Raw genomic sequence first — 26,113 nt, 5'->3', positions numbered from 1 at the left:
TACATGACTTGGCTCACTGCAAGTTTAACTGCTGATGCGTTTATAGGCGGCTAAACCTCCACAGGATGTGTCAGTAACAGTGACAGACTCAACCCACTATCATAGAAGTTATGTAAAGTGACTTCCTCAACAAGAAGTCATAATTCAAACACTCGCTGACATGAGTCTTGCTGCCATGTTTTTCCTAACTGCACTAAAAATAATGGTGTGCCTGTAATGGTGGCGGATTTCTTTACAAAATATTGTCTCAGAACAGGAAATGATAACTTGCACCAGATCTGGAGGCTGCAACAACCAAGGTATGTTTCTTTTGGGGGTTTTTTGTTCTTTTTTATTGAATACTTTGAAAATTACTTTTGAAAACAGTATTTAGAAGAAAGCACTATATTCCTGAATTTCATCAATCTTACTTTTCTGCGCATTAGTTTAAGTGCTACCAATCACCACACAAGAAAAACTGGCAAAAAACTTGTCTGGGACCTGTGTCTGGGCCAGAGCTATCCTAGCAGCATGTCTTTGCTTACAACATTTAAAACAGAAATTTAGAATAAACAAAATAACATGTTTTTGCTGTTCCCTGGATGGACATCAACATAGGTTAGTGTTTATGCTGATGCCAGGGCACTAAGAGGATGGAGAGTCCAGCTTCTTCTGTACGACGCCGAGCCTGGATCAACAGCTGCCGGCAGCAGCACACAGTGGAGGACATAGAAACACAGTACACTTCTATTGCAGATGATGATGTCTTTTCTGCTGGTCAGGCCAATTCACCAGGTAAATAATGTTAATAACTTAGTTTTGAAACATACCACAAATGACACAAAATCCAATGTATCACAGTGACAAATATGGAACATCTACAATGCAATGTGACATATAAATACCTAATTATGTATATAGGATAATTACATATTACAGATAGAACATATGAAAAGACTGAAAAAATGAAAGGGGTTATAAATAAGAGTTATTTAAATCCATATCCATAAATCCAATATTAAATATGTATGTATATGTGTGTATATGTATTCGTTTTTTTGTTGTTGTTTTTTTTACATCGGTTAGGCCATCTAGTTTGTACGTTTTTCTCAAGAATGGTGTTGGAGTTTATAAGATCTTTTCTTACCTTGAAAAAAAGAATAAATAAAATGAAATTCAAAATTGAATTATATATATTAAAAAAAAACTGTTTTTATAGGGGAGATTTTCTATAGTTTTAAAGTAATATTTTAATGTTCTTTTGAAATGAAATATGGTTAATCTACATTTACTGTTTATGGTTAAACAGGGGTTCACTTTTATTATATATCGAGCTTTTATAGTTATGTAGATATTCAACACTGCTTTTACAATTCAGATATGGCAATTGCAATTCGTTCTGGAATTAATATGACTAACATTTTTAAGAATATTTACACAACCTCTGAACTTTGTTTTTCCACAGGATGTTGTACTGGAAAGATTGAGAACTGGCTTCTCACTTGTAGGTTAGTCGCCTTTTTGTTTCAGTAAACACAACCTTTGAAAACTTGAGCTATACATTCAAACTCATTGAGGTCAGGTGTGCTAGAAAGCAGATGCTGTGGTAAGTTTGCCACAAAAATGCTTTCCAGTTGTGCAAGTGTATGCTAAATACTGAACATCCCAACAACATTGATTTGAGATGTTTGAACTGTATTTGGCAATTGGTAGCATCTTAAAACTTCATATACAGTATGGTAAAACATGTAACTTATAGCGTCTATGCAAATAATGCAAATCATACTGTAATTAAAGTATGTATCACTTTGTCATAGGTCGGTGAGCTCGGAAATTGCTGACCAGAGTTTTGGTAAGACATTTACGTATGTGTTGTAGCTTTTACATGGAAATTACGGCATGTGCCATCACATCAATTAGTCTTGCTAATACTTTTTGCCGCAAATTAAATACAGTATAGTTGGATTATGCTCACATGTATCACATTTTGCAGATCGAACTTTCAAAACTAGAAGCATTGATGATGGGCTGTACATTGGTGCTGATGGTAAGTCTTTAACCTACATTAAAGACATGCAGTGTATTTCAACTACACTTAAAGACATAAAGGCAACTAACACCAAAGTTATAATAGTAAATGTGTTAGCGAACGGCGTTTCTGCACTCAGCAATTTCGGGGAAATGCTTCTAAAAAATGGTAGTGTTTTTGCCGAGAGCAAGTTATGCGAATAGCCTTCTGTCTTATGTACCTTCTCTGTTTCAGCAGATTCAGTCAATAATTACAACACGCATTTTGCTGGGTAAGAACGATTTATGTATATTTGCAAAATATGAATATACATACAAAGATAAACAGAAAATATTAGAGATGGTTATGAAGCTACGTTATTTATTTTGTGTGGGTGTAAAGATGTAAGATGATATTATGTTCTGTTCTTTGTTTCAACTGCAGTTTTGCACAGGATCCAGAATGTCGTAACAGATTAACCAGCAGGTCAGACGCAAACCACTTCCTCAGCTTCAGATGATAAGATAATAAACTTTTCCATCTGCATAAGCAGAGGATACAGTAACATATAGTCTGTTACTTGTTCTAAGTTATAAAAATATCAGTCCTATTTCAACAGTGGAGCCTGTCACAAGCTCTTTCTGCCCTCCCAAAGCCTGGGCCACAACAGCTTTAATTCTACGTCCACATGGAGCTCTACAACAAGGTCAATGCCACCTATTTTTATTTTGCACTTACTGTACTGGTTGTAGTTATGTCCTTTTTTCTTTACGTCACAGTGTAGCTGACGTCCTCCAGGTCTACTCAGAGAAAGCAGAAGAGACGTTGTATGAGCTGGGATTTGGCTGTGAGGATCCGCAGGTCACTGTTCGGATCCCACCACGGTTCTTAGCTTTCCCTTCTCAGGCCAAGGGCATGACCTTCCGCCTGTTTTTGGATGCGCAAATACGAAGAATACGGGAAGAGGATCCCAGCCTCTCACTCGCTAGTAAGACTATAATTTGGGTACTTTTCGATCACTTTAGTTTATAAAGCCTTCAAAAACTAATAAGTGGTGAACAATCTAAAGGTTAACAAAAACATGTTTCCTAATTCATTTTTCTAATCTTCTTCAGGTCGCTTCAGACAAGTACAAGTGCTCACAGCAATGGCCAATGCATTCTACTCCCTATACTCCCATGTGTCTCGAACACCAGTCCAGAAACTTTCCACACCAGAATTCAACTTCTCCACTCCCATTGAGCGCATTGAACGCTTTAGAAGTAGCATCCGCAGTGACCCTCGTTCCCCAGTGGACAAGCTCAAAGACACTGTCTCTAAAATGTGTCTCTATACAGGCTCAAACCGTGAATCCGATTCACCATTGCCTTCACCCAAGAAACAAGTTGGCTTGCCTGAGATTGTCGATATAGTGTTGGAGAAACCGAGGCATGTGAAAAAACTCGACATAGCGCAAGGGGATTTAAATGCCGTGACGGATGTTTGTACAGATGATCGAGGATACTTCAACATTAACACAACGGAGCATCTAACGTCTGCTGCTGCTGGAGAAGGCGCAAATCAAAATGGGAACACAAACAATAAACTTGCGCACAATGAAGAAGCAGATATTATCCAAACTGAAGAATGTAATAATGAAACATACAGAACATATTTATCCTCATTGTTACCAGAGCCAGGGTCAAGTGATCCAAAACCACCCGTGAAGGCCTCATTTGAACATATATGTCCTCAGATAGTGGAGTGTGTACATCAGGCGCCTTTTGATTTCCAATATGAACGCTTAAAAACTGGAGATATAGAATCCGCAGGGACAGAAATAGTTAAAGATACTTTGTGTCTTAAGTCACTTCAAGCCAAACATCCTGTTTTGTCATCATCAGAGAGTACAGGCCCTGCAGTTAATCAGGACGATACATCCCAGGCACGATCATCTTCAGCAGGCGCACACATCTGCTGCATCACTGTCAAAGCAGAAGGTGTGTAAATGTATGTTAGTTGTCCACTAGAGGGCGCTCGCGCCTAGTTTTTACTTCTTCGCTTACCCGGAAGTCAACAGACTTCTCGTCCCATGCGTCTTGAGCTACATGGACTGCAGCGGTGACGGCAATGATGGACTTTTCTGTCTGGTTTGGACAACTTAATGCAAGATAGCTGCCCTGAGGAAAGCGGAGCGAGGTTCGTGTTTGTGGTGGACATTATTTTATAATTTTTGTACATTTTACTCCAATTTAATTTCATTTGTGTGTGTCAAGTGCATGTGAGCACATGTTTAATTAGCATATTTTCTGTGTTTGTTTTTGTAGTTTTCACGGTGCGTTATGTTGATGCAACCAACAGTAAAAAACTACTGCACCCGTTCGAAACTCTCCGTCTCATTCATTCCTGGGGTCCGCTACAGTGAAAACTCGATCGCTAATGAGCGACAACTCGAAGCAGAGAGTGAGAAAATCCATCCAGCCGGTGTCCATGCCATGTCGGATCCCTTGTGTGGCCAGCGGATCTGCAAGCCAGCCAAAGGTCTACGCCGGTCAAGGTTGCCGCCAAAATCATCGCCAACTGCCATTTGAGTTCTCGGTTTGCTTACATTGAAAAGCTTGGTGTAATGCTAAGCAAAGACTATCGCTAATCACAAGTTAGCTTACCTGAAGTTATTATTGAGTCAGTGCAATCTCTTAAACTGTATGGATCTGTTTACTATCACCTTCTGAGTAGTAAGCCTTGTAGTGTATCAGCAGTATTCAAGCTTGTAACGTTTTGTCATATGTATGATTGCTTTGCCCAGTTTTGAAAAGGTGTAAATGTCTGAGCTGAGCGTTGTGTTCCAAAGTCTTAAAGTTAAAGCACAAACTCGTTGAAAGGTAAATCCAGACATTAAACCAAAAGCAATATACACATCAAGATAACAAAATGTCAACTACTGAAGAGACAAAAACTACAGAGAAGCCAATGGTTAGATCCAGCAGTCGTGACCGTAAAGTAACTGAGAAAGTTAAAGAGATGCAAGAGCAAGAGGCAAAGAAACACGAAAAGGCATTTAATAAAGCTTACGAGTCTTGGAAAGAAATTGCCAAAGACATTAGAACAGGTCTAAAATGTTTCTGTTCCATTGAAGGACTCAATAAATCCAGTCATGACATTAGAGATAAGCACAATGTAGTCCAACTATACTACGAGCCCATCCGTCGCAACCACTCTTTAACTCCAGAAATAGTTAAAAGGATGGATGCGTGCAATGTGATTACTACGGAAATATGTGAGCTTATTCAAAAACGACAAGATACTATTGAGGAAGCCTTTAACGATCATCTTGAAAAGGAAAGAGTCAGGATGATACTAAATAAGGGAGTGTATGGCTCAGTATTTGGAGAAACTAACACTGAAACAGTCCTTTCTGTTGCCACATCAAAGAAATCTACTAGTTCGGATAATCGTGTAGATGCAGAAGCTGAACTTGCTGCCAGAGTAGAGCAGGCCAGTGTCGCTAAAGAAATACTTGCACAGGAAGCTAAAGTTATTCAAATGGAGTGTGATTGGAAGATTAAGGAATCTCAGGCACTTGCAATATTCAAAAAAGAGGAGCTTGAAATACAGGCAAAGATAGAGGAGGAGAAATCGAAGCTAAAGCAACTAAAGGCAGACAGTGAGGTAAAGGTGGCAGCTGCTCGAGTAAGAGTTTATGATGCCCAAGATGGGTCTGAAATCATTGCAACGCCATCTCAGCATTCAATTAGCTCTGCAAATAGCCCCACTGCTGCTCAGCCCTCCCTAAATCCTCTCGCCCCACCATTCCAGTCTCAAACGCGCCAAGCCGAACAAGAGCTTAACTTGGCCCAAACCCTTGCAAGCTCTCTGACACTGAACCGCCTTCCCCTACCTGAGCCCGCAACATTTAGTGGTGATCCCCTGAAGTTTATGGACTGGAAGGTATCGTTCATGGCATTAGTAGGCAACAAACCGCTACCTGTATGTGAAAAAATGTTGTATCTAAAGAGTTATCTTGCAGGCGAAGCAAAGAAAGCTGTGGAGGGATACTTCTACCGTAATACTGAGCAGGCATATGAAGGCATTTGGAATGTACTACAGGAAAGGTATGGCAGTCCATTCATGGTTCAAAGAGCCTTCAGAAGTAAGCTTGTGAATTGGCCCAAAATAAATGCCAATGACCCTCTAGCACTGAGAGAGTTTGCAGATTTTCTACAAAGTTGTGCTGAGGCTATTCCTCAAGTCAAGGGTCTAGAGATTCTTAACGATTGCGAGGAAAATCACAAGCTACTCAAGAAACTACCAGATTGGATAACACAAAGATGGAGTCGTATTGTTGTGGATGAGATGGACAAAAGTCAAGAATATCCCAGCTTTGCTCACTTCACAAAGTTCATGCAGAAGGAAGCTAGAGTAGCATGCAATCCTATTGCCTCCCCATTCTTAATGAACGAAAAGACTTCAGAAGAGAGATCCATTAAGAGAGCCAAAGCACTCACCACAACCGCTCAAACCAAGTCAAACAGCTCAACTCCTATAGCCATTCCTAAACAAAAGTTGCCTTGTTTGTTTTGCAGAGACGACACGCACGGCATAGTGAAATGTTCTACATTTGCAGCAAAGACTATGGACGAAAAGACAGCATTCATTCGTGAAAATCACCTGTGCTTCGGATGCCTAAGAAAGGGCCACGTAACTAAAGAATGCAAAGCGCGCCACTCCTGTGGTAAGTGCAGCCGACGCCACCCAACATGTCTGCACATAGAAAAGGTAAAAGAACCAAAGCAAAAGGAAACTGAGAATGTCTCAGGACAAAGTGCAAACACAGTGGAAAGCGCAAATAAAGAAGTACACAAAGTCATGGCTCACGTACTAACAAGGAAAACATCCGCCACATCCAGCATAGTACCAGTCTTCGTCTCAGCTGCCTCACAGCCTAAAAAAGAAATACTCACCTATGCTTTACTCGATACCCAAAGTGACTCGTCTTTTATTTTAGGAGATTTGGCCTCTGAACTGAATGTTGATTCTAAACCAGTGCAGTTAAAACTAAGTACAATGACCTCTGTCGACACTGTAGTAGCGAGTAAACTTGCCTGCAACTTGCAAGTGCGTGGGTTTGACTCTGATGCCCACGTCCAAATAGATCAAGCTTACTCTCGAGATTTTATCCCGGTTGACAAGTCCCATATTCCCACCAGAGAAACTGCACTTCAGTGGCCACACCTAAAAGCCTTAGCCAATGAAATGAAGCCACTCCAAGATTGTGATGTGGGGTTGTTAATTGGCTATGACTGCCCATCAGCCCTAGCGCCTCTAGAGGTAGTTACTGGAAATGTTAACGAGCCGTTTGCTCAAAGAACTATACTGGGCTGGAGTATCATTGGGTCAGCAAATCCCCACTTAGACAGACAAGGCAATCAGAGCTATGTGCATCGTATCAAAGTGAAAGAAGTCCCAACACCGTCAGCTATTGATGTGCTAAAAGTCTTGGAGTCAGACTTCAATGAGAGAAACTATGAAGACAAGTATGTGTCTCAAGATGATGTGCGCTTCATTCAACTTCTGAGTGACACAATAGTGCAAAGGCCAGACGGGCACTACGAGATGCCCCTCCCTTTCAAAGACAATCTCCCACCAGACCTTCCAAATAACAAGAGGCTAGCCACCGTCCGACTGCACCACCTTAAGAAAAGGTTAAAGGCAGACAAACAGTATCATGAACATTACACAGCCTTCATGAGAGACACTATTAGTAATGGTGATGCCGAACTGGCCCTTCTTGAAACTGAGAACGAGACTGTGTGGTACATCCCACACCACGGGGTGTACCACCCGAAGAAGCTCACTAAGTTGCGAGTTGTCTTTGATTGTTCAGCTAAGTTTTGCGGCATCTCATTGAACGATACACTCCTCACCGGCCCTGACATGACTAACTCGTTGGTGGGAGTATTATGTCGCTTTCGAAGAGAAATAGTGGCCATAATCTGTGACATCCAAAAGATGTTCCACCAGTTCTTTGTCTGTACTGAGATGCGCAACTATTTGAGATTCCTGTGGTGGGAAAACGGCCAATTGGACACAGAGCCCAAAGAGTACAGAATGGCTGTCCACTTATTCGGTGCTGGCTCCTCGCCTGGTTGTGCAAATTTTGGCCTTAAATACCTAGCACAGCAACACAAATCCGACTACCCAAAAGCCGCAGACTTTGTCGAAAAGAACTTCTACGTTGATGATGGGCTAACTAGTGTACCCTCAGTGAACGAGGCCAAAGAGCTCATTACAGAAGCCCAACAACTGTGCAAACTAGCAGGTTTACGTCTGCATAAATTCAACTCAAACCACAGCGACGCTCTTTCTCATCTCGAGTCTTCAGAAAGAGCCGATAACACTGAGCCTCTCAATCTCAAACCTGACTCAACATCAGAAGGACAAGTGCTTGGTATCCAGTGGTCAATCGAAAAAGACACTTTCAGTTTCCATACCAGCGCAAAAGAGCAAACTCCCACTCGACGAAGCATACTGTCTGCAATCTCATCCCTGTTTGACCCACTCGGTTTTGTAGCTCCTTTTATTCTGAGTGGTAAAAGCATTCTGCAAGAGCTGTGCCGCAGAGGCATTGGTTGGGACGATCCCATTCCTGAAAACTTGCGCTTACGGTGGGAGGAGTGGAAGAATGGTTTGCAAACTCTAAAGACAATCTCAGTTCCCAGATGTTATCATCCACCCGATCTAGACAACATTGTGAGAGTAGAGCTGCATCACTTTAGCGACGCCAGCAATGTAGGCTATGGTGCTTGCTCTTACTTAAGGTACAAAAATGACAAAGACAAAGTGCATTGTAGTTTAGTGATTGCTAAAGCAAGAGTCGCACCTACAAAGGTCACTAGCATTCCACGACTAGAACTCTCAGCCGCAGTCACTTCAGCTAAAATAAGTGTCATGCTAAAGGCAGAACTTGAAATGCACATCGATGATGAGTACTTTTGGACCGACTCCCAAGTCGTCCTCGCGTATATTAACAATGAGGCACGAAGGTTCCACGTTTTTGTCGCAAATCGTGTCCAGTTAATCAGGCAAACTACTGAACCCAAACAGTGGCATTATGTTGACACGGCACAAAACCCTGCCGATCATGCCTCTAGGGGGCTCAGTGCATCTGATCTCAGGTCAACTAACTGGTTATCCGGCCCAAAGTTTCTGTGGGAGTCAGACATCCCATTCACTCCCAACAAGACAACTAAACTGCTAGTTGGAGATCCAGAAGTAAAAGCTGTCAACGTACTCACAACCCAAACAACCAAACTAAATGACATTTTAAGTCGTCTCACAAAGTTCTCTAGTTGGTCAATGCTTCTCAAAGTAATCGCTAGGATAAAGAGACTAAGATCAAAACAAACTCAACACGTCAATCTTGTCACAGTCGAAGAAAGAAAAGTAGCTGCTGACACAGTAATACGCCTTTTGCAGCAGCATGCTTTCCCCCAAGAGCTAGAAAGGTTGAAGGTGGGAGAAAACCTTCCCAGTCCAAGTCCTCTGTTTCCATTAGATCCCGTATTGGATCAGGGACTCCTCCGTGTTGGAGGCAGATTAAAGAAATCCACTCTTGGTCAGGAACTCAAACATCCCATTATACTTCCTAAAGATCATCACATAACAAATCTGATTATGTCCCACTACCACTCCAAAATCTGCCACCAAGGCAGAAGTCAAACATTGATGGAGTTAAGAGCAAATGGATTTTGGGTGATTGGTGGAAGTAAGGAAGTGGCAAAGATGATAAACAAATGTGTGCAATGTCGAAAGTTAAGACGCCCGACTGAAGAACAACGTATGTCCGAGCTTCCGAAGGAGCGAGTCGAAATCTCAGAGCCCTTTGTGTACTGTGGAATGGATTGCTTTGGACCATTCATGACCAAACAAGGCCGTAAAGAGCACAAACGATACGGACTACTCTTTACTTGTCTCTCATCACGTGCAGTCCACATAGAAATGCTCGAAGATTTGTCCACAGATTCATTCATTAATGCCTTGAGATGTTTTATCAGTCTAAGAGGAGCTGTAAGCAGGCTCTACTGTGACCAAGGCACAAACTTCGTGGGCGCAAAAAATGAACTTAGAGAAGCTCTCAAACAATGTGACACCAATGCCCTTGAAGTGTTCTTAGCCGACAAACAATGTGAGTTTGTGTTCAATGCCCCATCTGCTAGTCACGCTGGAGGCGTGTGGGAACGCCAGATCCGAACCATTCGCAATGTTCTCAATGCCACAATCGCTCAGAGCTCCGGAAGGTTGGATGATGCTTCCCTCAGAACACTTTTCTATGAGGCAATGTCAATAATCAATGGACGACCGCTAAGTGTTGACTCAATCAATGATCCAAAGTCACCTGAACCACTTTCTCCAAACCACCTAATACTAATGAAATCCAAAGTCGCTTTACCACCTCCTGGAAAGTTTGTAAAAGAAGATTTGTATGCAAGGAAAAGGTGGCGCAAAGTTCAATATCTCACCGAACAGTTCTGGAGTAGGTGGAAAAGAGAATACCTTTTGAACATTTCCACAAGACAAAAATGGCACGTACCACGTCGAAACCTAAAAGTCAATGACATAGTCATTATCAAAGAAGAGATGCTTCCTAGAAGCCAATGGCAACTTGGCCGAGTTATAGAAGCAGCGGAAGAAGATGATGGTTTAGTGCGCAGAGTAAAAGTTCAAATAGGTGATCGTAATACGCCAAAGAAACAAGGCACGCCTTATAAACCCCATGTAATTGAGCGGCCAATCCAAAAACTAGTTGTTCTCCTAGAAAGTAACTAAAGCAAAGTAACTAGTAACGTTAATTGGACGTTGTTCCCGCGTGATATGCTCACGTCAGACATGTTATCGCAAAGTTTACATTCTGTTTACGCCCATTTGTGAATCATGTATTTGTTTTAAATTTTTATACATGATTGGTGGGAGTGTAAATGTATGTTAGTTGTCCACTAGAGGGCGCTCGCGCCTAGTTTTTACTTCTTCGCTTACCCGGAAGTCAACAGACTTCTCGTCCCATGCGTCTTGAGCTACATGGACTGCAGCGGTGACGGCAATGATGGACTTTTCTGTCTGGTTTGGACAACTTAATGCAAGATAGCTGCCCTGAGGAAAGCGGAGCGAGGTTCGTGTTTGTGGTGGACATTATTTTATAATTTTTGTACATTTTACTCCAATTTAATTTCATTTGTGTGTGTCAAGTGCATGTGAGCACATGTTTAATTAGCATATTTTCTGTGTTTGTTTTTGTAGTTTTCACGGTGCGTTATGTTGATGCAACCAACAGTAAAAAACTACTGCACCCGTTCGAAACTCTCCGTCTCATTCATTCCTGGGGTCCGCTACAAGGTGATAGCATATTTGTCCCATCCACAAAGACATGTAAGAAGACAGAACATGACACAAACAATCAGTGTCTGTCTGCAGAGCCACGTATTTCCCGTAATCTGAAACAAGTCAACTCCTTTGAGCTTGAAGAGGTACCTGTGTTTTTTTTTAAACCCGTCTTTACTCGTTTTCCTTACTTGCTCTGTAAATGTTTACCTTGAAACGGTAGCCTAATCCAACCCCATGTGAAACTGGGGTTGGATACACTATATATACTCTCTCTCTCACTCTCTGTCTCCCTCCCTCTTTCCCTCATTCCCTCCCTCTCTCTGTCTCTATCTTTCTCCCTCTCTTTCTCTGTCTCCCTCTCTCTCTGTCTCCCTCCTTCTCTCTCTCTGTCTGTCCCTCTCTCTCTCTCTGCCTCCCTCCTTCTCTCTGTCTTTCCCTCTATCCCTCTCTCTCTCTGTCTCCCTCTCTCTCTGTCTCCCTCCTTCTCTCTCTCTGTCTGTCCCTCTCTCTCTGCCTCCCTCCTTCTCTGTCTTTCCCTCTCTCCCTCTCTCTCTCTGTCTCCCTCTCTCTGTCTCCCTCTCTCTCTGTCTCCCTCCTTCTCTCTCTCTGTCCCTCTTTCTCTCTGCCTCCCTCCTTCTCTCTCTGTCTTTCCCTCTCTACCTCTCTCTCTCTGTCTCCCTCTCTCTGTCCCTCTCTCTCTCTGTCTCCCTCTCTCTCTGTCTCCCTCTCTCTCTGTCTCCCTCCTTCTCTCTCTCTGTCTGTCCCTCTTTCTCTCTGCCTCCCTCCTTCTCTCTCTGTCTTTCCCTCTCTACCTCTCTCCCTCTGTCTCCCTCTCTCTGTCTCTCTCTCTCTGTGTCTCCCTCCCTCTCTCTCTGTCCCTCTCTCTCTCTGTCTCCCTCTCTCTGTCTCCCTCCCTCTCTCTCTCTGTCCCTCTCTCTCTCTGTCCCTCTCTATGTCTCTCTCTCTCTCTCTCTGTCCCTCTCTCTCTCTCTGTCCCTCTCTCTGTCTCCCTCCCTCTCTCTCAGTCTCTCTCTCCCTCCCTAGTTCCCTATTTGAGTTCACATTCAGTATTATTCATTTGTGTTACTCATTTAGACCTAGTGGATATCTTGCGTGAAAATATCTAACTTTTCCACCAGATATTGTTGCCAGTCAGTGCACAAAGATGATTCTTGCACCTTTCGTACAATAACTTCATTATTGACATTACATTCAACAGTTAAATGTGCTTGTTCTGCAGGTGCACAGTGCAGGAGAAGAGGATTCTGAAACTTCAAAAACAGTTCCTCCAAAGTCTTGTTTCACAGGTAAAACAGTATGGTGATCAAAGTCAGTATTACTGTGTTACACTTGCTGTGAAATGACTTGACGGGAAAGTGACAAACCTATGTGTATGTGGTATGTGGTTATCAAAAACAAAACTGTGACGAAGTTAAAGGAAACATGTAGGGCTGTAAACCCTTTAATATCATATATGCACAATATACTAGTCTTTTTCAATTTAACAGGGGTGGGTCGTCTCGTGATCGGAAGGTCGGGGGTTCGAATCCCACCTCCTGAAAGTTCACACTGTCGTTGTGTCCTTGGGCAAGACACTTCACCCACATTGCCCCCAGTGTCTGCGTGCATTGGTGTATGAATGAGAGTATGAATGGGTGAGTGGGTCCTTGCTTTAGAGCGCTTTGAGTGCCTAATGTAGGTGGAAAAGCGCTATATAAGTTGAGACCATTACCATTTTAATGTATCATGTATCTTATTTGACTGACTGACTGTTCTATTTGGTTGTGTGCAGGTGGAATAATCCGAGAAGACAGCATGCAGTCAGACAGCAGTGGCTACGCAGATGATGTACCTTCAGGCCACCACAGCTAATAGGAATCAATAGTGTTATCATTAAATTAATAAATTGTTAAATGAGTATATTATCTTCCCAGCAGCGCGTGTGTATTTTCATTCGATATTTATAAAATTGCCTACTTCATTCATTCAAGCAAGTAGTTTTCACCACCAGCAGTGGATTTCCAATGACAACCAGTGTCGCTTGTCATTGGAGGAAACACATGTATTTGGAATATGTATTTTGCATTTTGGTTAACTATAGTAAGGTACAGTTTCATTTGATTGTATTCAGAAAACAGTTACTTTCTTGATATCAAAGATATTCATCAAAGTACTTAGTCATTCAATTGCAGTTTCAAAAACATAACATGAAGAAGAAAAAAAATAATTAAAACAGCCGGGGAAAAGTTTTGATCTGTCCTTCTGGGCTGTGGGCTTTTGCATATGCCGCATTTATGCCTTAATATTATGCAAATCTACCTGAAACTATTCCAAGTATTTAGAATACAGTACTTTGATTAGACAAATACTTTTGTTACTAAATATAAGTTCAAATTATTCACACTGATGACAACCTATTTTGGGCAGTTGTGTATATTGCAGAACCTACTATAAGTGCATCTTTTTTAGCACTTAAAGTGAACTTTGGTGCAGTTCCACAGAAAAAGTGCTTCTTTTGTGTAGCTCACCTGAGACCTGGACCCTGGTTCTCCCCTAGACTAAAGACTAATAGGACCAAAACGCTCTGAGCAAAATAATATTTTCAGAACATGTATAACGGGATCATATAACATAAGATACAGTACATGAAAGACCGAATTAAAAAAATAAATACATGTTGATATAAATGATCCGAAATGAAATTCTGTACAGTGGGATACTACGCCCTCTGCTGGCCATTTACTTAACCAGCACATCTTAGGGCGAGCCGTAACAGACAGCGGTGAAAAACACGTCTCCGTATTATTGCCATGGCCGATCTTTGGGGTTGTGCGTTCATCCGTCTGATTGGTGCCTGATGTGGTCGGGGATGGGCACCATTCTGCAACAGCGAGTGCCGCAACAATGCACGGGGCGACTGTACCGCGAGCCAGGATGGGCGAAGGCGACCACTTGGAGCGACCAAAGGCCTGAAGTGGACAGGTAGCGCGTCACGGCAGCCTGTTTTGATGCTATCCCATTACATAGCCAGTCCTACAGCTATCCATCTCTTGTAATGTATTAATGATCTGAACTCAGGGCCTTTTTGTTTATGTTGATCGCTGACTAATGTACCTTTGTGTGTGTTTCCCTTTCTATGGCAATTTGGTCTCAGCTATACAGATAAACTGCTTCAAAAGAAGTCACAGCCTCCACAGACCACACAGGAAAACATCCAGGTGAGGTTCATCACAGGTTTGCCCTAAATCATGAACTAAACTTAAAAACAGTGTATGTATATCATATAAAATAGTATATTAAATAAACATTGTACAATTATTATCACAATTAACAGTAATAAGTAGGTTATGCACAAGTAGTTAGGATTACTTGGGATATATATAATATGTCTAGCCCTGCAGAGAAACCTAAATTGAGTGTTTATCTGTTTACAGAAGTCCCTGAACAAAAGGAAGCAGAGATCGATCAAAAACAGAATGTCGAAACACAGGTAAGACTGGGAGTCACTGTAGCCTGTAATGCTGCACATGTCATGTTATGAACAGTAAAATGTAATTACAAAATAATAGCGAGCACTGCATGAGGGCCTTGGGGTTTATGCTAGGCAATAAGGTTGATGATAAATATCAAATCATCGTGATCTAATCCCTGCTGACTGACTGTTATTTTGGAGAGGTTGTCATATCATGTCAGTGCTTCTATGTTTATTGCAGCTCTATGCTCGAACACAAACACTCCCCCAACAGGCCGATTTAACCAATCACAGTCAAGTTTAAACTTTCAGAAGAAAGCAGATGGATTTAACTACCATTTAAAAGCAATACAAGTGTACTCAGTAAGCTTGAATCCTGATATAAATCTAATTACATTTGTGGAATATTGCCCACAACACATTATCAGCCTTCATGATTTAAGGCTTTCAGGAAAATAGGAATAACACTGAAGAATTCTGTTTGCGATGACTTGTGTGTCGATTAATTGTCTTGTCCATTAGTTCTCAGGTAACAAAACCCCAGACTGATCCACCTCCGACGGATCAGTCCCATGTCCTGCCAACAGTCATCAACAAGAAGAAGCACATGCATTCCAAAAGTAAGAGGCACACAGCAGCCTTTCCCTGCCATCGCTCCCTCTCAGACTCCAGTCCAGACCCGGCTCCACGGCTCTCTGCGCTCAGCGAGTCTGGAGACCTCAGAGATGACGATAGTGACACTGATGTGTCTGAATCTGAGAAACTTTCACAACTACCCTGTGGTGGTCCTCCTCCACAGTTAGACCTGCGCCCAGATGTTATCACCAGTGAGGAGCCCATTCCTATGAGCAGGCGCAAAACACAACATAAGTTTGATTTCCCGGACTTCCTCCCTCCACCTTTCAACTCCTGGAGCCTCAATCAGTTAGCCATCTTTTACAACATGGAGGGTCGTTCAGCTTCCCGGCCAAGACCCACGGGTCCTTTAGAGCGCTACATGGAAAGACTTCTCCAGTTGGAATGGTATCAGATCCAAACATTGCAAGATAACTGTGGGACAGCACATGCAGAGCCGTTGCCCAGCAGCCATAAAGCTCTGGCAGCTACCTCAGCCCGTCTCAGTACCCCTAAATGTATCCTGCAGTGCCAGCGGGCCTTTCCTCTCACTTTCCTTTCCTCTGCGCCCAGTCACTGTGCCTATATTGTCTGCAGGAGCCGCAACTCATCCTGCTGCCGTCCTTCTGGCTGCCAGGCCCGCCCAGCCAGGTTAAGCCCAACCCAGGAGAGGACACCAAGTACCTCACAACCCAAAAGGAGCTACAGTGAAAGTCGGGCTCCCCGGCTTGACTGCTCTCGTAAGTTGAGCAATCCCGTTAGGTCCCAGGGCCACCTAAAACAGATGCAGGCTGCAGGAAACCTTCGGACTCCTGTACAGGCTATCAGCAAACTACCCTCCACTGCCAAGGACCATGGACCAATGGGAAAAGATCACTTTCCAGACTGTAGGACTGTTCGACCCAGAAGTGACTCAGAGCATAGAAAGACTAACACAGAGAGGCAACATAACGGTACAGATAAGCGTCGGGGTAGATCCGAGTGTCGAAAAGGACGCGCCGAGAGGAGAGCACAACAAGAGATCAAACCAGACGCCGTCACCGCAATAATGGACAATTTACCCGCCACCAAATATTGTGCTGTTAACAGGCGCGCCAGGTCAAAACAGGTCGAATTTGTTACGTGACATCCAGAATTAATCATTATTGGCTTGTCTTTAACAATCTGCATTTTGTACTTACTGCATGTGGTGCTGTAACACTGTCACTGCCAAGTCTACACACACTGCTCTGTTGAGTTCACGCTATGTTGTGTGATATTACTTACATGTGATTTGTTGGTGCTATATAAATAAATGCACATCAGACTGTTTGTATAGCCTACCAAAGAACAAGAAATGTAAAAACAAAATCCAGTTCATGACTGTAAAGCGAGAATAAGTAGTATTGATTATGTATGTGTTTCTTATGCTTTGTACAAATTCAGTATTGTCCTGTTGGAACAGAATAATAATATAAACCTAAATGTGTTAAGATTCTCTTTTATGGCTCTGCGTCAGCATCAGACCTTCTCACTCTTAGTGTTCAACATAGATTTAGGGCCACTGGGTAGGGTGTTTGATAGAGCTTATTTGTAGATACCGGTACTTTTTTTAACCAATTTTCCAAATTAGCAGCACAAAGACTGTGTCATGTTCTGAAATCAAAGCTGAAATGCTCTCAAATACACTTTTTATTGACTGCTAATTTATTTAAAGGTGCATTATGTCATTTTTTATGGCAAAAACAAAAGTTGATTTTCATGCGTATTTGACCTTGTCGTGACCCAGAGGCTGTATGAGTGGTCAGCGTGGTGCTTTGACTTTCCCTCACAGTGGTCTCTAGGACGCACCTGAATCAATTATTTTGTAGGTTTTCTGGTGAGAAAGGTCGTCAGCAGTGAACTTTCCAAACAATTAATCCTGGAGCGTCCTAGACACCACTGTGATAGAAAGTAAGTGCGCGCCATGCTAAGCACTCATACAGCCTCTGATTCACTACAAGGTCAAATACGCACTAATATCAACTTTTGTTTTTGCCATAAAAAGTTGCATAATGCACCTTTAACTTTAAAGAAAACACATGCAAAAGACATGCGGTTTTATTGTTTTAAGTACCCCTTAAAGCAGGGGCGGACTGGCCATATGTCCATTCTGGAAGAGCACAGAAGGGCCACTGGCTCTAGGGCCACCATAACCCCTTAACTCCCGCCTGAACCGAGAGCATTTTCTCCAGTTCAGCTTTACCCAAATCCTGTAGGCCAGTGTAACACCTCATTTGAAAGCTAAAATCTACAAAACTAAATTGATCTTTTTCCTCACATCATCAGATTTTTTTTCATCACTTTTTTTTGTTGGGCTGTCATCTCATTTTTGTCAAATTTTCGTGACTTTTTAGTCAATTTTTTAGTCAATTTTTTGTCACTTTTTTGTTCGTTTTTTCTCAATTTTTCGTCAAAATTTTCTCACTTTTTTGTCCATTTTTTGTCAATTTTTGTCATTTTTTTGTACATTTTTTGTAAAAAATTTTGACACTTTTTCGTCCATTTTTTCAAACTTTTTTCACATTTTCATCCTTGTTTTCGTCTCAGTTTTATTGCTATTTTCCACACCTTTTTTCCAGACGCTTTTGGACTGGGGTACAGCTGGAGAAAATGTGCTCGGTTCAGGTGGGAGTTAAGGGGTTAACTGAGCTTTACCCAAATCTAAAAGCTAAAAAGAAAAGCATCAAAATAGCGACAAAAAAGAGGATGAAAAGAAAAACAAAAATGTGCCGGAAAAGCAACACGAAAAATGACCAAAAAAATGTGATGAAGTCAACAAAAACACGACAACAAAGCAACGAAAAGGCCACAAAAACGCCACAAAACATACCAAAAATATGATAAAAAATGTGGCGACGTGACAAAAAAGTTAGAATCACTCTTGTAGGTCTTAGCTTTCAAATGAGGCGTTGCATTGTTGCTCTCCAGTCGAGAAGCTTTTAGATTTGGGTAAAGCCGACCTGGAGAAAATCCCACATATAGATCGACATGAGTGCAGTGTAAATGAAACCTGAGGGTGGCAGTAATGCAACGTTGTAGACAGCAGCTGCCATTAAATCCCAAAGAAGAAGAAGCCCGCCCGCACTCCTCCTGCACAGAGATGGCCCGGTGAGAGGTGGTGACACATGGTACTGTCAGCCATGTACCAAAACAATACAAATCATCCCATGAAGACTCAATAGCACCGGTTTGACTCTTTCTTTCTGCACGACCCACCTCTCTGCAGTGTCACGCAACTTGACAGGTTTTCAGCCAACACGAGCGGCTCCACAACTTCTGCTCCAGTTTTCTGTCATTTCACCTTTTATTCATTTGTTACTGACGAGAACTTCAACAACATGGGCGTCCACGGTTTTCAGGAGTTCCTCGAAAAGCATTGCCCCGCTGCTGTGGTGCCGGTGGAGCTCCAGAAGCTAGCCCGGGGGACTCTGGTAGGAGGCGGCCGACAGAGAGCCCCTCAGGGTCCCCTCAGGCTGCTGCTGGACGCGGAGAGCTGCCTCCATCGGCTCTACGGAGGATCCTACACCGACTGGGTGAGCGGGGGACAGTGGAACCACATGCTGTCCTTCCTCGCTGCCCTCTCCAAAGCCTGCTTCTGTGCCAACATACAGTTCCTGGTTTGCTTTAATGGCGCCCTGGAAAAAGGCAGGCTTCACGAGTGGGTCAAGCGACAGGTGAACGAGCGTCAAACAGCTCAGCAGATCATGTGCCACATCCAGAAGAGGGGCATCCCTCCGCCTAAAGTCTGGTTCCTGCCGCCGGTGTGTATGGCACACTGCATCCGCCTGGCGCTGCTCAGGTTCGGTGTCGGGGTAAGTTGTTTCAAGGCCCAGGGGACGCCTGTTGAGCCATTTAGTCAATGTCAGCTTTACCAAGGCCCTCTTGGTCTTAGTTCCGGAGAGTGAGGGTAGTCTTTCCACTTGCAGTTGCTTAAAATGATTTACCATACCTGCAATGACAAGCCAAGATGCTGCCAATACATATGAATTATTTAACAAAACTAGGTCAATGATCTGAGGTGAAATTTCATAAAGAGACTAGCTGTTCTTTTTCCTGCTGATTTTGTTTGTTCTGGTTTGGTTTTGTAAAGCTCCCCACTTCCAATGCAAGTGAACTAAACAAGTGTTTCTTCCTGCAATTGTAGGTAGTCCAGACGATAGAGGACCACCACCTGGAAGTATTGGCCTTATTCCGGGAAAATGGCTTCCATGGACTGGTAGCTTACGACTCTGACTATGCTCTCAGCAACATCTCTCACTATTTCAGTTCCCAGGCCCTCAAACTGAGCCGCAATGGGAAAAGCATTACCACCAGCCAATACCTTCTAGGGGAAGTGGCCAAGCATATTAATATGCACCCTAGTTCAATTGCCATTTTTGCTGCACTTTTAGGTTGGTGTGACAATTCTAATATCAGAAAAAATACTTATTAATTACATTTTTTTCTTTAGGTAATCACATATTATTTGATGAAGACCTGGCTGCCTTTCACTGGAGCTTACTCGGTCCAGACCATCCATTAGCATCTTTGAAGGTAATTTATTCTGTTGGTGACCCTACAGGCACAACTTTAAAAGTCTAGTATTGCAAAAGACTCATTAAACTACTGTATTTTAAGATGGCTAAAATGCCCCTGATGTCCTTTTTACATTTGTTTCAAAAATGTACTTGTATATTATCACTACACATTAACTTTAAGGAACAGGCCACCGTTTTAAAATACTGAGATGTGTTCTTACTTTAGCTTAGACGAGTTGATGTGTAGCTGTCTGGTCTTTACGTGTGCCCTCAGTCACGTAAACGTTAGCATTTAGCCTCTCCTCTTCTCCTCTATGGATCCAAACGGAGGTGAAGTTAAAGTTAAATATGGTTACATGAGCCTGTACACAGTCCAAGTATAGTCACACAAAATTAAACATGTCGATTTTCTAAGCAGATAGAAAAGGGGAACTATATTGCAAGGCCTAGTGATATTACTAGGCCTTGCAATATGGCTACATGCTAACGCCGTCTGTGCTCTGTTTACGTGACTTAGGGCACGCGTAAAGACCAGACAGCTACATATCAACTCGTCTAAGCTAAAGTAAGAACATATCTCAGTATTTAAAAACGGTGGCCTATTCCTTTAACATATTAACAGCAATAGCACATTTATACCTTCATGTCCTGTCCCTGCAATGTGTTATTAGGTGCATGCCCAACAACTGGTGCTCCCTCCCTGTGATGTTGTAATCAGAGCTGTTGCCAACTATGTCCGCAACATCACAGACATCACAGATCTGGAGGCTATTGCCAAAGATGTTTTTAAAAACATTCAGGTACACATTTAAAACCTGTTGTTGTTATTTATGTTAAAAAAAGGAAGAAAAACGTACACTTTCTTTCTTCAGTCATGTATTGATGAAAAAGTAGAGCGCTTCAGACGTGCTGTGGAGTACTACTCAGTCACCAGCAGATCACCACATTCAGGTAGATCTCCCATCGCACTAATTAATTACCTACATATTTCTTTATGAAATGTAAATGTTGTATTATTTACTATACATGTAGTTTCAGCTGTAAGGAAAAATCAGTTTACAAATCAGCTGAACGTTCAAACTGAGGTAAGATTCAAGACTGCTAAAATCTTTCTTATTTGTTCAATTGGTAAAGCTGTTGATACTATGATGTGTTGACAGCAATCTGAACAGTCAGTGGAAAAATACCCCAGTCAATTTCCGGAAGAAAAGCACACACCGTTGTACGAGAGGGCATCTCCCTTCAGCACAGGTCCCAGCCTCAACGACGTGGATCCGGGCCTCAGTAACACCTCGCCAAAATCATCTTCCACAAGGAGTGATGATATTCCACCCAAGTGAGTTTATAAACTCTCTAACCAGATTTGTTTTTTATGACGACCAAATCAAATTATGTATTGATTGTATGCCTGTTTCATGTTGATTTAGTCATGTAAGTGACAATTTAGAAAAGTGGGACAAAAGTGGAGATACTCCAATCTCGGCCATCACAACACACGCGGAGGACCAAATAAGAGTGAGTTGCAAGTGAAGCATTTGAATGTTTTACATTGAAAGTCAAAAATGTAAAATAATCAAATGTTAAAAAATAAAATTACTGAAAAAAAAAGCTGAAAACTAGTGAAGACAGTTTCAGTTGTATCAGACAACTGATATTTTGCTTGTTTCAGACGGACGCCTCTGTGAAGTGTAATGGCAGCTTGGGATCACAGTCCAAAAACCAGCAAACCCACATCCCCTCCCTGCTGTCCATGCCCACAAGGAACCACATGGACATTACCATCCCTGCTCTGCCCGCAGTGGCACCTGAGGTCCTGCGGGTGGCCGAGCACAGACATAAGAGTGGCCTCATGTACCCATACATCTACCACGTGCTCAGCAAGGTCTTATTGATACAGCATACTTATTCATTTCTATTTTAAGTGTACTTTTTAAATTACATTCACTCTGAATTTAACAGGGGGAGATTAAGCTCTCTGTGGCCATTGAAGATGACACCAACACGGAGTTACCTTCAGCAGTGCAGTTGTTTCGACCAATCCGTCAGTATGTTTACGGCATATTGTTCAGTGTCGCCCAGACCAGGAAGAAGGCAGAGATCCTCGCCATGAGGAAGAACTGTCTGCCAGAATGTATGTCCTATAACAGAAATAAAATATGAATATCGGAAATGATGGTAGAACAGAGGCGTGTGATATGTGTTTGTTTATCTTCCAGATAATCATATACTTGTAAAAGAATGGGCTGCTTATAAAGGCAAAGCACCACACACCCCTGAGCTTGTCGAGGCTTTGCCCTTCAGGGAGTGGACCTGCCCCAATCTGAAAAAACTGTGGCTGGGAAAAGCTGTGGAGGACAAGAACCGCCGAATGAGGGCTTTCTTGGCTTGTATGCGCTCAGACACCCCTGCCATGCTCAACCCTGCCAACATTCCCACGCCTCTTCTGGTCCTCTGTTGTGTTCTGCGGTGAGTATTGGGGTTCTTGTATGTGCCTCTTTTCAATATACTGAATGCAAATTTTGTGTAATACACATACAAGCATTTAGGCTTAATATATGTAACACTGTTTGCACTTTGTGTTTTGCTTCAGGTTTATGTTACATTGGCCAGGAATAAGAGTTTTGCGCCGTAATGAACTTGATGCTTTTCTAGCCCAAGCACTTTCTCCTAAACTATATGAGCCTGAGCAGCTGCAGGAACTGAAGGTGATGCAGTAGTAACTGTATGAAGAGTGTTTGAGAGGCAGTGAAATGAAATGATTTGTTAATTAGTACTACTTTTAAAATGTCCTTCTCAGTTTTGTTATTTTGGCAGAATATGTTAATAAATAGAACCATCAGGTCATAGATCTAAATCAGAGGACTAATCAGGCATTCCTATTGTTGCTGCATGTCACGTTAACATTCAAGAAAGCATGATTATTTTTGCTCGTCTTTCTCAGGCGTTCTGCTTGGCATACAGCAAGTTTTCGTTTGCTTTGGTCTGTTAAGTGTGGATGGTCCTACAAAGAACTCTTTTTCCCACTGAGATTAAGAATCTAATTTTCAGGGGAGTCGACTCCCCTTTTACTTCCACGGTTCACTTCCGTGGAAGTAAACCATCCACGTAACCGATGCTTCACTTTGTCTTGCTTGTCTGCTACTTATTCCTGCTTTATGTTGTCAGTCCAGGATGTCTAAAAGCCAATGAATATAGCTCTTGCTCCTTGCCTCTTTGCTCATTATTCAGATTACTTTGTAGTTGTATACCCATTTGTTGAAATTATTATTGTCTGAATTTATTTCTTTTACAGATTGACAACCTGGACCCACGGGGAATCCAACTGGCTGCTCTGTTCATGAGTGGAGTAGACATGGCATTGTTTGCCAACGATGCATGTGGTCAACCTATCCCATGGGAGCATTGCTGCCCTTGGATGTACTTTGATGGAAAACTCTTTCAGAGTAAACTCACGCGGACCAACCAGGGGAAAGCCCAGCTCATTGACCTCTGTGATGGTCAGGTAGCTTACCCATTATCTTGCATGCACATGAAAGGCAAGCTACGTTGGGCCTGTTAATTTGATTTTTTTTGTGTGGGCTAGCACAACATTTCTATAATTTCGGGGTTAATTAAATTCATTGTGAATTTTACTGTACACAGTTCAAGCTTATTTATCGCTCTCTTTAGGCTGAGCTTGTGGCCAAAGTAGAGAAGATGCGACAGAGCATCCTGGAAGGGCTCAACTTGCCTTGTCCACCTCATCCTCCACCATTCCCTGTGCCTCCACCTCACCACAGGATGCCTATATACCCTCTCAGCTCTTTCTACTCTCAACATCCTATATTTCCAAGTTATATGGGAAGGGATCACAGGCTGCCTTGTAAGATTTTTTATAAAATGCCTTGAGAAACATTGATTATGTGATTCAAGTAGTCTTCCCTTTGAACAAAAATATCTGTTTGTTTCCTACAAGCAAATCAAGGGTGTTCGTCTCAGGGTGGAAAGCTGGAGATTGCTGGCACTGTGGTGGGCCAGTGGGCTGGGACCAAACGTGGACGGGGTAGAGGAAGCTTCCCTGTTCAGATGGTGTCTGTAGGTGGACCCAACAGAGGGTAAGGGCAACAGAAAAAGTGTGTTATATCTTACAGTATTTCTTGTTTTACTGAAGTAATGTGAAACTTAATTTCTAGTCGCACCAAAGGTGTTATCTCCACACCTCTCTTCAGAACTTTTGGTCGAGGAGGATACTTCTATGCTCGAACCTTTAAGAACCAGGGAATGCATCTGGTAAGTACAGAACAAATGGGCTTTTGTCCAGTGGCCAAACAGATTTTTTTTTTTTTTAAAATCACTGATTCTGATACTTATCCTTTAAATGGGAAAAGTCCAAGTGAAGGGAGAGTGCAATAATCATTCCACCCTGAAGACTTGAAGGTGCATTATGGAACTTTAATGAAAAAGAAAATAATAATAATAATTAATTGTGTGCATTACCTTTTAGTGACCCAGCAGTTGTATGGGTGGTTACCATGGCGCCTTCAGTGTTTTTTTTAGGGTTTCTGCTAGGTTTTCACTGCACATGGACTCTTTCACCTGAAAACCAATTGATCTTGGAGTCTTGTAGAGGCCACTGGGGTGGAAAGTAAAGGCACCATGCTAACCACCCATACAGCCACTGTCACACAAAGGTAAATTATGCCCAAATATCAAGTGGTTTCCTTTTTATAAGTAGTTGCATAATGCATCTGTGGAGAGCTTGTTTGATATGGTTTCTTGTTGGTATTGCAAAAGGAGTATTGTGTCCGTATTTGAAAATGACTTGTCTCCTGTGGTAATGCATATTGTCTTTTTTTCTACCAGAGTAAGCCTGCACATTCGCCGACTGTTACAGCTGGACACAATGAAATAAAAGAGAAAAAGAGCAACATGGAGGAGGATGAAGACCCAGAGCCGCTGACCAGGGTTCACCAGCCCCATAGTGCCTTGATGTGCAATACTAACCCTCTCTTGAATGCACTTAATCTAGATGGAGGCCCGTGCCGAGATGAAGCTCTTGAGGCTGCTGTCTTAAAAGAAGAGTAAATCTATATTTTCTAGAGTAGGTGAAGGTTAGAAGGTGACTGTTCAGAGAAAACTAGCCTGATTTCTGTCAACCCCACACGTTTGATCAAAGAATGAAATTCTTGGTTGAAACTGTAATGGATGTTCTTTCATAAAATATTCATCTGAAATCACAAAGGTTATAAAAAGAAAATTTCCAAAGTTTTGTTCCAGAAGCCTTGTTCATTAGTTCATCAGAAAGCACATTCCCTTCTGCAATATACAGAAGAGTGTCTCACATCTTTGTCAAACTAATTTTTGAGTTAATATTTTCAAAAGACTACGCTCCTTAGGGGTCAATAAAATAGTTATTTAGTTTTCACTGCATAAGCTACTGTAGGTTATGTTTTCAACTGGACTGTTGGTAATGAACTACTGTTGGATTTTGGTGCAAAGGCAAATGGCTACAGTGTTCAATAAACTATAGGCTATTCTTTTACGTGGTGATGTTCATTCAACTTTTTAATATTAAAGCTACACTGCGTAGAAATTTACTCAAAAAATAAAATTGAAATACAAGCTTTTATTTTATGACAGATATTTTCAGCATTGAAACATACCTTGAACAAACATTTGATTGTGCTGTAAGCGGCTCAGCTCTCCTAAGACATGACATAACTTTACCGGGAGTGGGTACGTCTCCAGCTTGTTTCCATGGAGATGTCGAGTAAAGTCAGCAGAATTTGAGATTTAAACAGGTTAGGTTCCCATCCAAATCCATTTTTTGATTTCTCACTGCAGAAATAGCATTGTCTGTCGAGCTGGTCATTAGGAGCATGTTTTGTACTGATGGCAACAGCATAGTCCAAAATGTTACGCAGTGTACCTTTAAAAAAATAATAATATAAAAGATTTTTTTTAAAAAAAATTTAAGTGTCGTCCTGATTAGGCATTGAGTTTAAATATGATGGTAATTTACTAGTTATATCAGCATTAGAAAATAAATATTGCGAAAATGTATACGTTAATTATAATTTAACGGATGCAAAACGAGTAGTTAGAAATAACCGTTTTATTATTATTTTTTAAATTTCGAAAATAACCGCTATAATTTGAAATTAC

The 26,113-nt window shown here is 42.0% G+C and overlaps 3 protein-coding genes and 1 long non-coding RNA gene across 4 annotated transcripts; all 4 read left to right on the top strand.

The window, feature by feature from the left end:
* Positions 1–594: 594 nt before the first annotated feature.
* On the top strand, positions 595–13,312 carry tespa1 (thymocyte expressed, positive selection associated 1). Its single transcript, XM_079578479.1, has 12 exons — positions 595–774; positions 1,445–1,487; positions 1,797–1,831; positions 1,973–2,026; positions 2,243–2,279; positions 2,432–2,496; positions 2,612–2,693; positions 2,767–2,975; positions 3,103–3,966; positions 11,357–11,487; positions 12,585–12,651; positions 13,137–13,312. The coding sequence occupies exons 1-12, from the start codon at positions 633–635 to the stop codon at positions 13,214–13,216; spliced, it is 1,809 nt and encodes a 602-aa protein (XP_079434605.1). The 5' UTR covers positions 595–632; the 3' UTR covers positions 13,217–13,312.
* A 699-nt stretch (positions 13,313–14,011) lies between these two features.
* LOC306979727 lies at positions 14,012–14,869 on the top strand. The gene is made up of 3 exons (XR_013793958.1): positions 14,012–14,326; positions 14,499–14,562; positions 14,779–14,869. It is a non-coding gene; the product is annotated as an uncharacterized lncRNA (long non-coding RNA).
* Positions 14,870–15,322: 453 nt separating this feature from the next.
* On the top strand, positions 15,323–16,891 carry fam217bb (family with sequence similarity 217 member Bb). Its single transcript, XM_079578803.1, has one exon. It carries the CDS (start codon positions 15,424–15,426, stop codon positions 16,555–16,557), a length of 1,134 nt encoding a protein of 377 aa, XP_079434929.1. The 5' UTR covers positions 15,323–15,423; the 3' UTR covers positions 16,558–16,891.
* Positions 16,892–18,516: 1,625 nt separating this feature from the next.
* On the top strand, positions 18,517–25,169 carry LOC306979520 (constitutive coactivator of PPAR-gamma-like protein 1 homolog). The gene is made up of 16 exons (XM_079578478.1): positions 18,517–19,264; positions 19,597–19,843; positions 19,903–19,985; positions 20,641–20,769; positions 20,842–20,920; positions 21,002–21,054; positions 21,479–21,484; positions 21,639–21,851; positions 21,929–22,100; positions 22,186–22,435; positions 22,560–22,674; positions 23,262–23,471; positions 23,639–23,831; positions 23,925–24,063; positions 24,142–24,238; positions 24,812–25,169. The coding sequence occupies exons 1-16, from the start codon at positions 18,791–18,793 to the stop codon at positions 25,031–25,033; spliced, it is 2,682 nt and encodes an 893-aa protein (XP_079434604.1). The 5' UTR covers positions 18,517–18,790; the 3' UTR covers positions 25,034–25,169.
* The last annotated feature ends 944 nt before the right edge of the window (positions 25,170–26,113 follow it).

This window comes from Gobius niger (genome assembly GCF_951799975.1).
Source record: "Gobius niger genome assembly, chromosome: 20".
Taxonomy (NCBI): Eukaryota; Metazoa; Chordata; class Actinopteri; order Gobiiformes; family Gobiidae; genus Gobius; species Gobius niger.
This window is presented reverse-complemented; position numbering and strand designations above follow the sequence as displayed.

Bases quoted from the DNA above. Each gene is read 5' to 3' on its own strand.
- tespa1 (XM_079578479.1), top strand. From the start codon at position 633: ATGGAGAGTCCAGCTTCTTCTGTACGACGCCGAGCCTGGATCAACAGC. The intron at 1,832-1,972 runs GTAAGACATTTA...CACATTTTGCAG, and splicing joins AATTGCTGACCAGAGTTTTG to ATCGAACTTTCAAAACTAGA. The intron at 2,976-3,102 runs GTAAGACTATAA...AATCTTCTTCAG, and splicing joins TCCCAGCCTCTCACTCGCTA to GTCGCTTCAGACAAGTACAA.
- fam217bb (XM_079578803.1), top strand. From the start codon at position 15,424: ATGCATTCCAAAAGTAAGAGGCACACAGCAGCCTTTCCCTGCCATCGC.
- LOC306979520 (XM_079578478.1), top strand. From the start codon at position 18,791: ATGGGCGTCCACGGTTTTCAGGAGTTCCTCGAAAAGCATTGCCCCGCT. The intron at 20,770-20,841 runs GTACACATTTAA...TTCTTTCTTCAG, and splicing joins ATGTTTTTAAAAACATTCAG to TCATGTATTGATGAAAAAGT. The intron at 23,472-23,638 runs GTAGCTTACCCA...CGCTCTCTTTAG, and splicing joins TTGACCTCTGTGATGGTCAG to GCTGAGCTTGTGGCCAAAGT.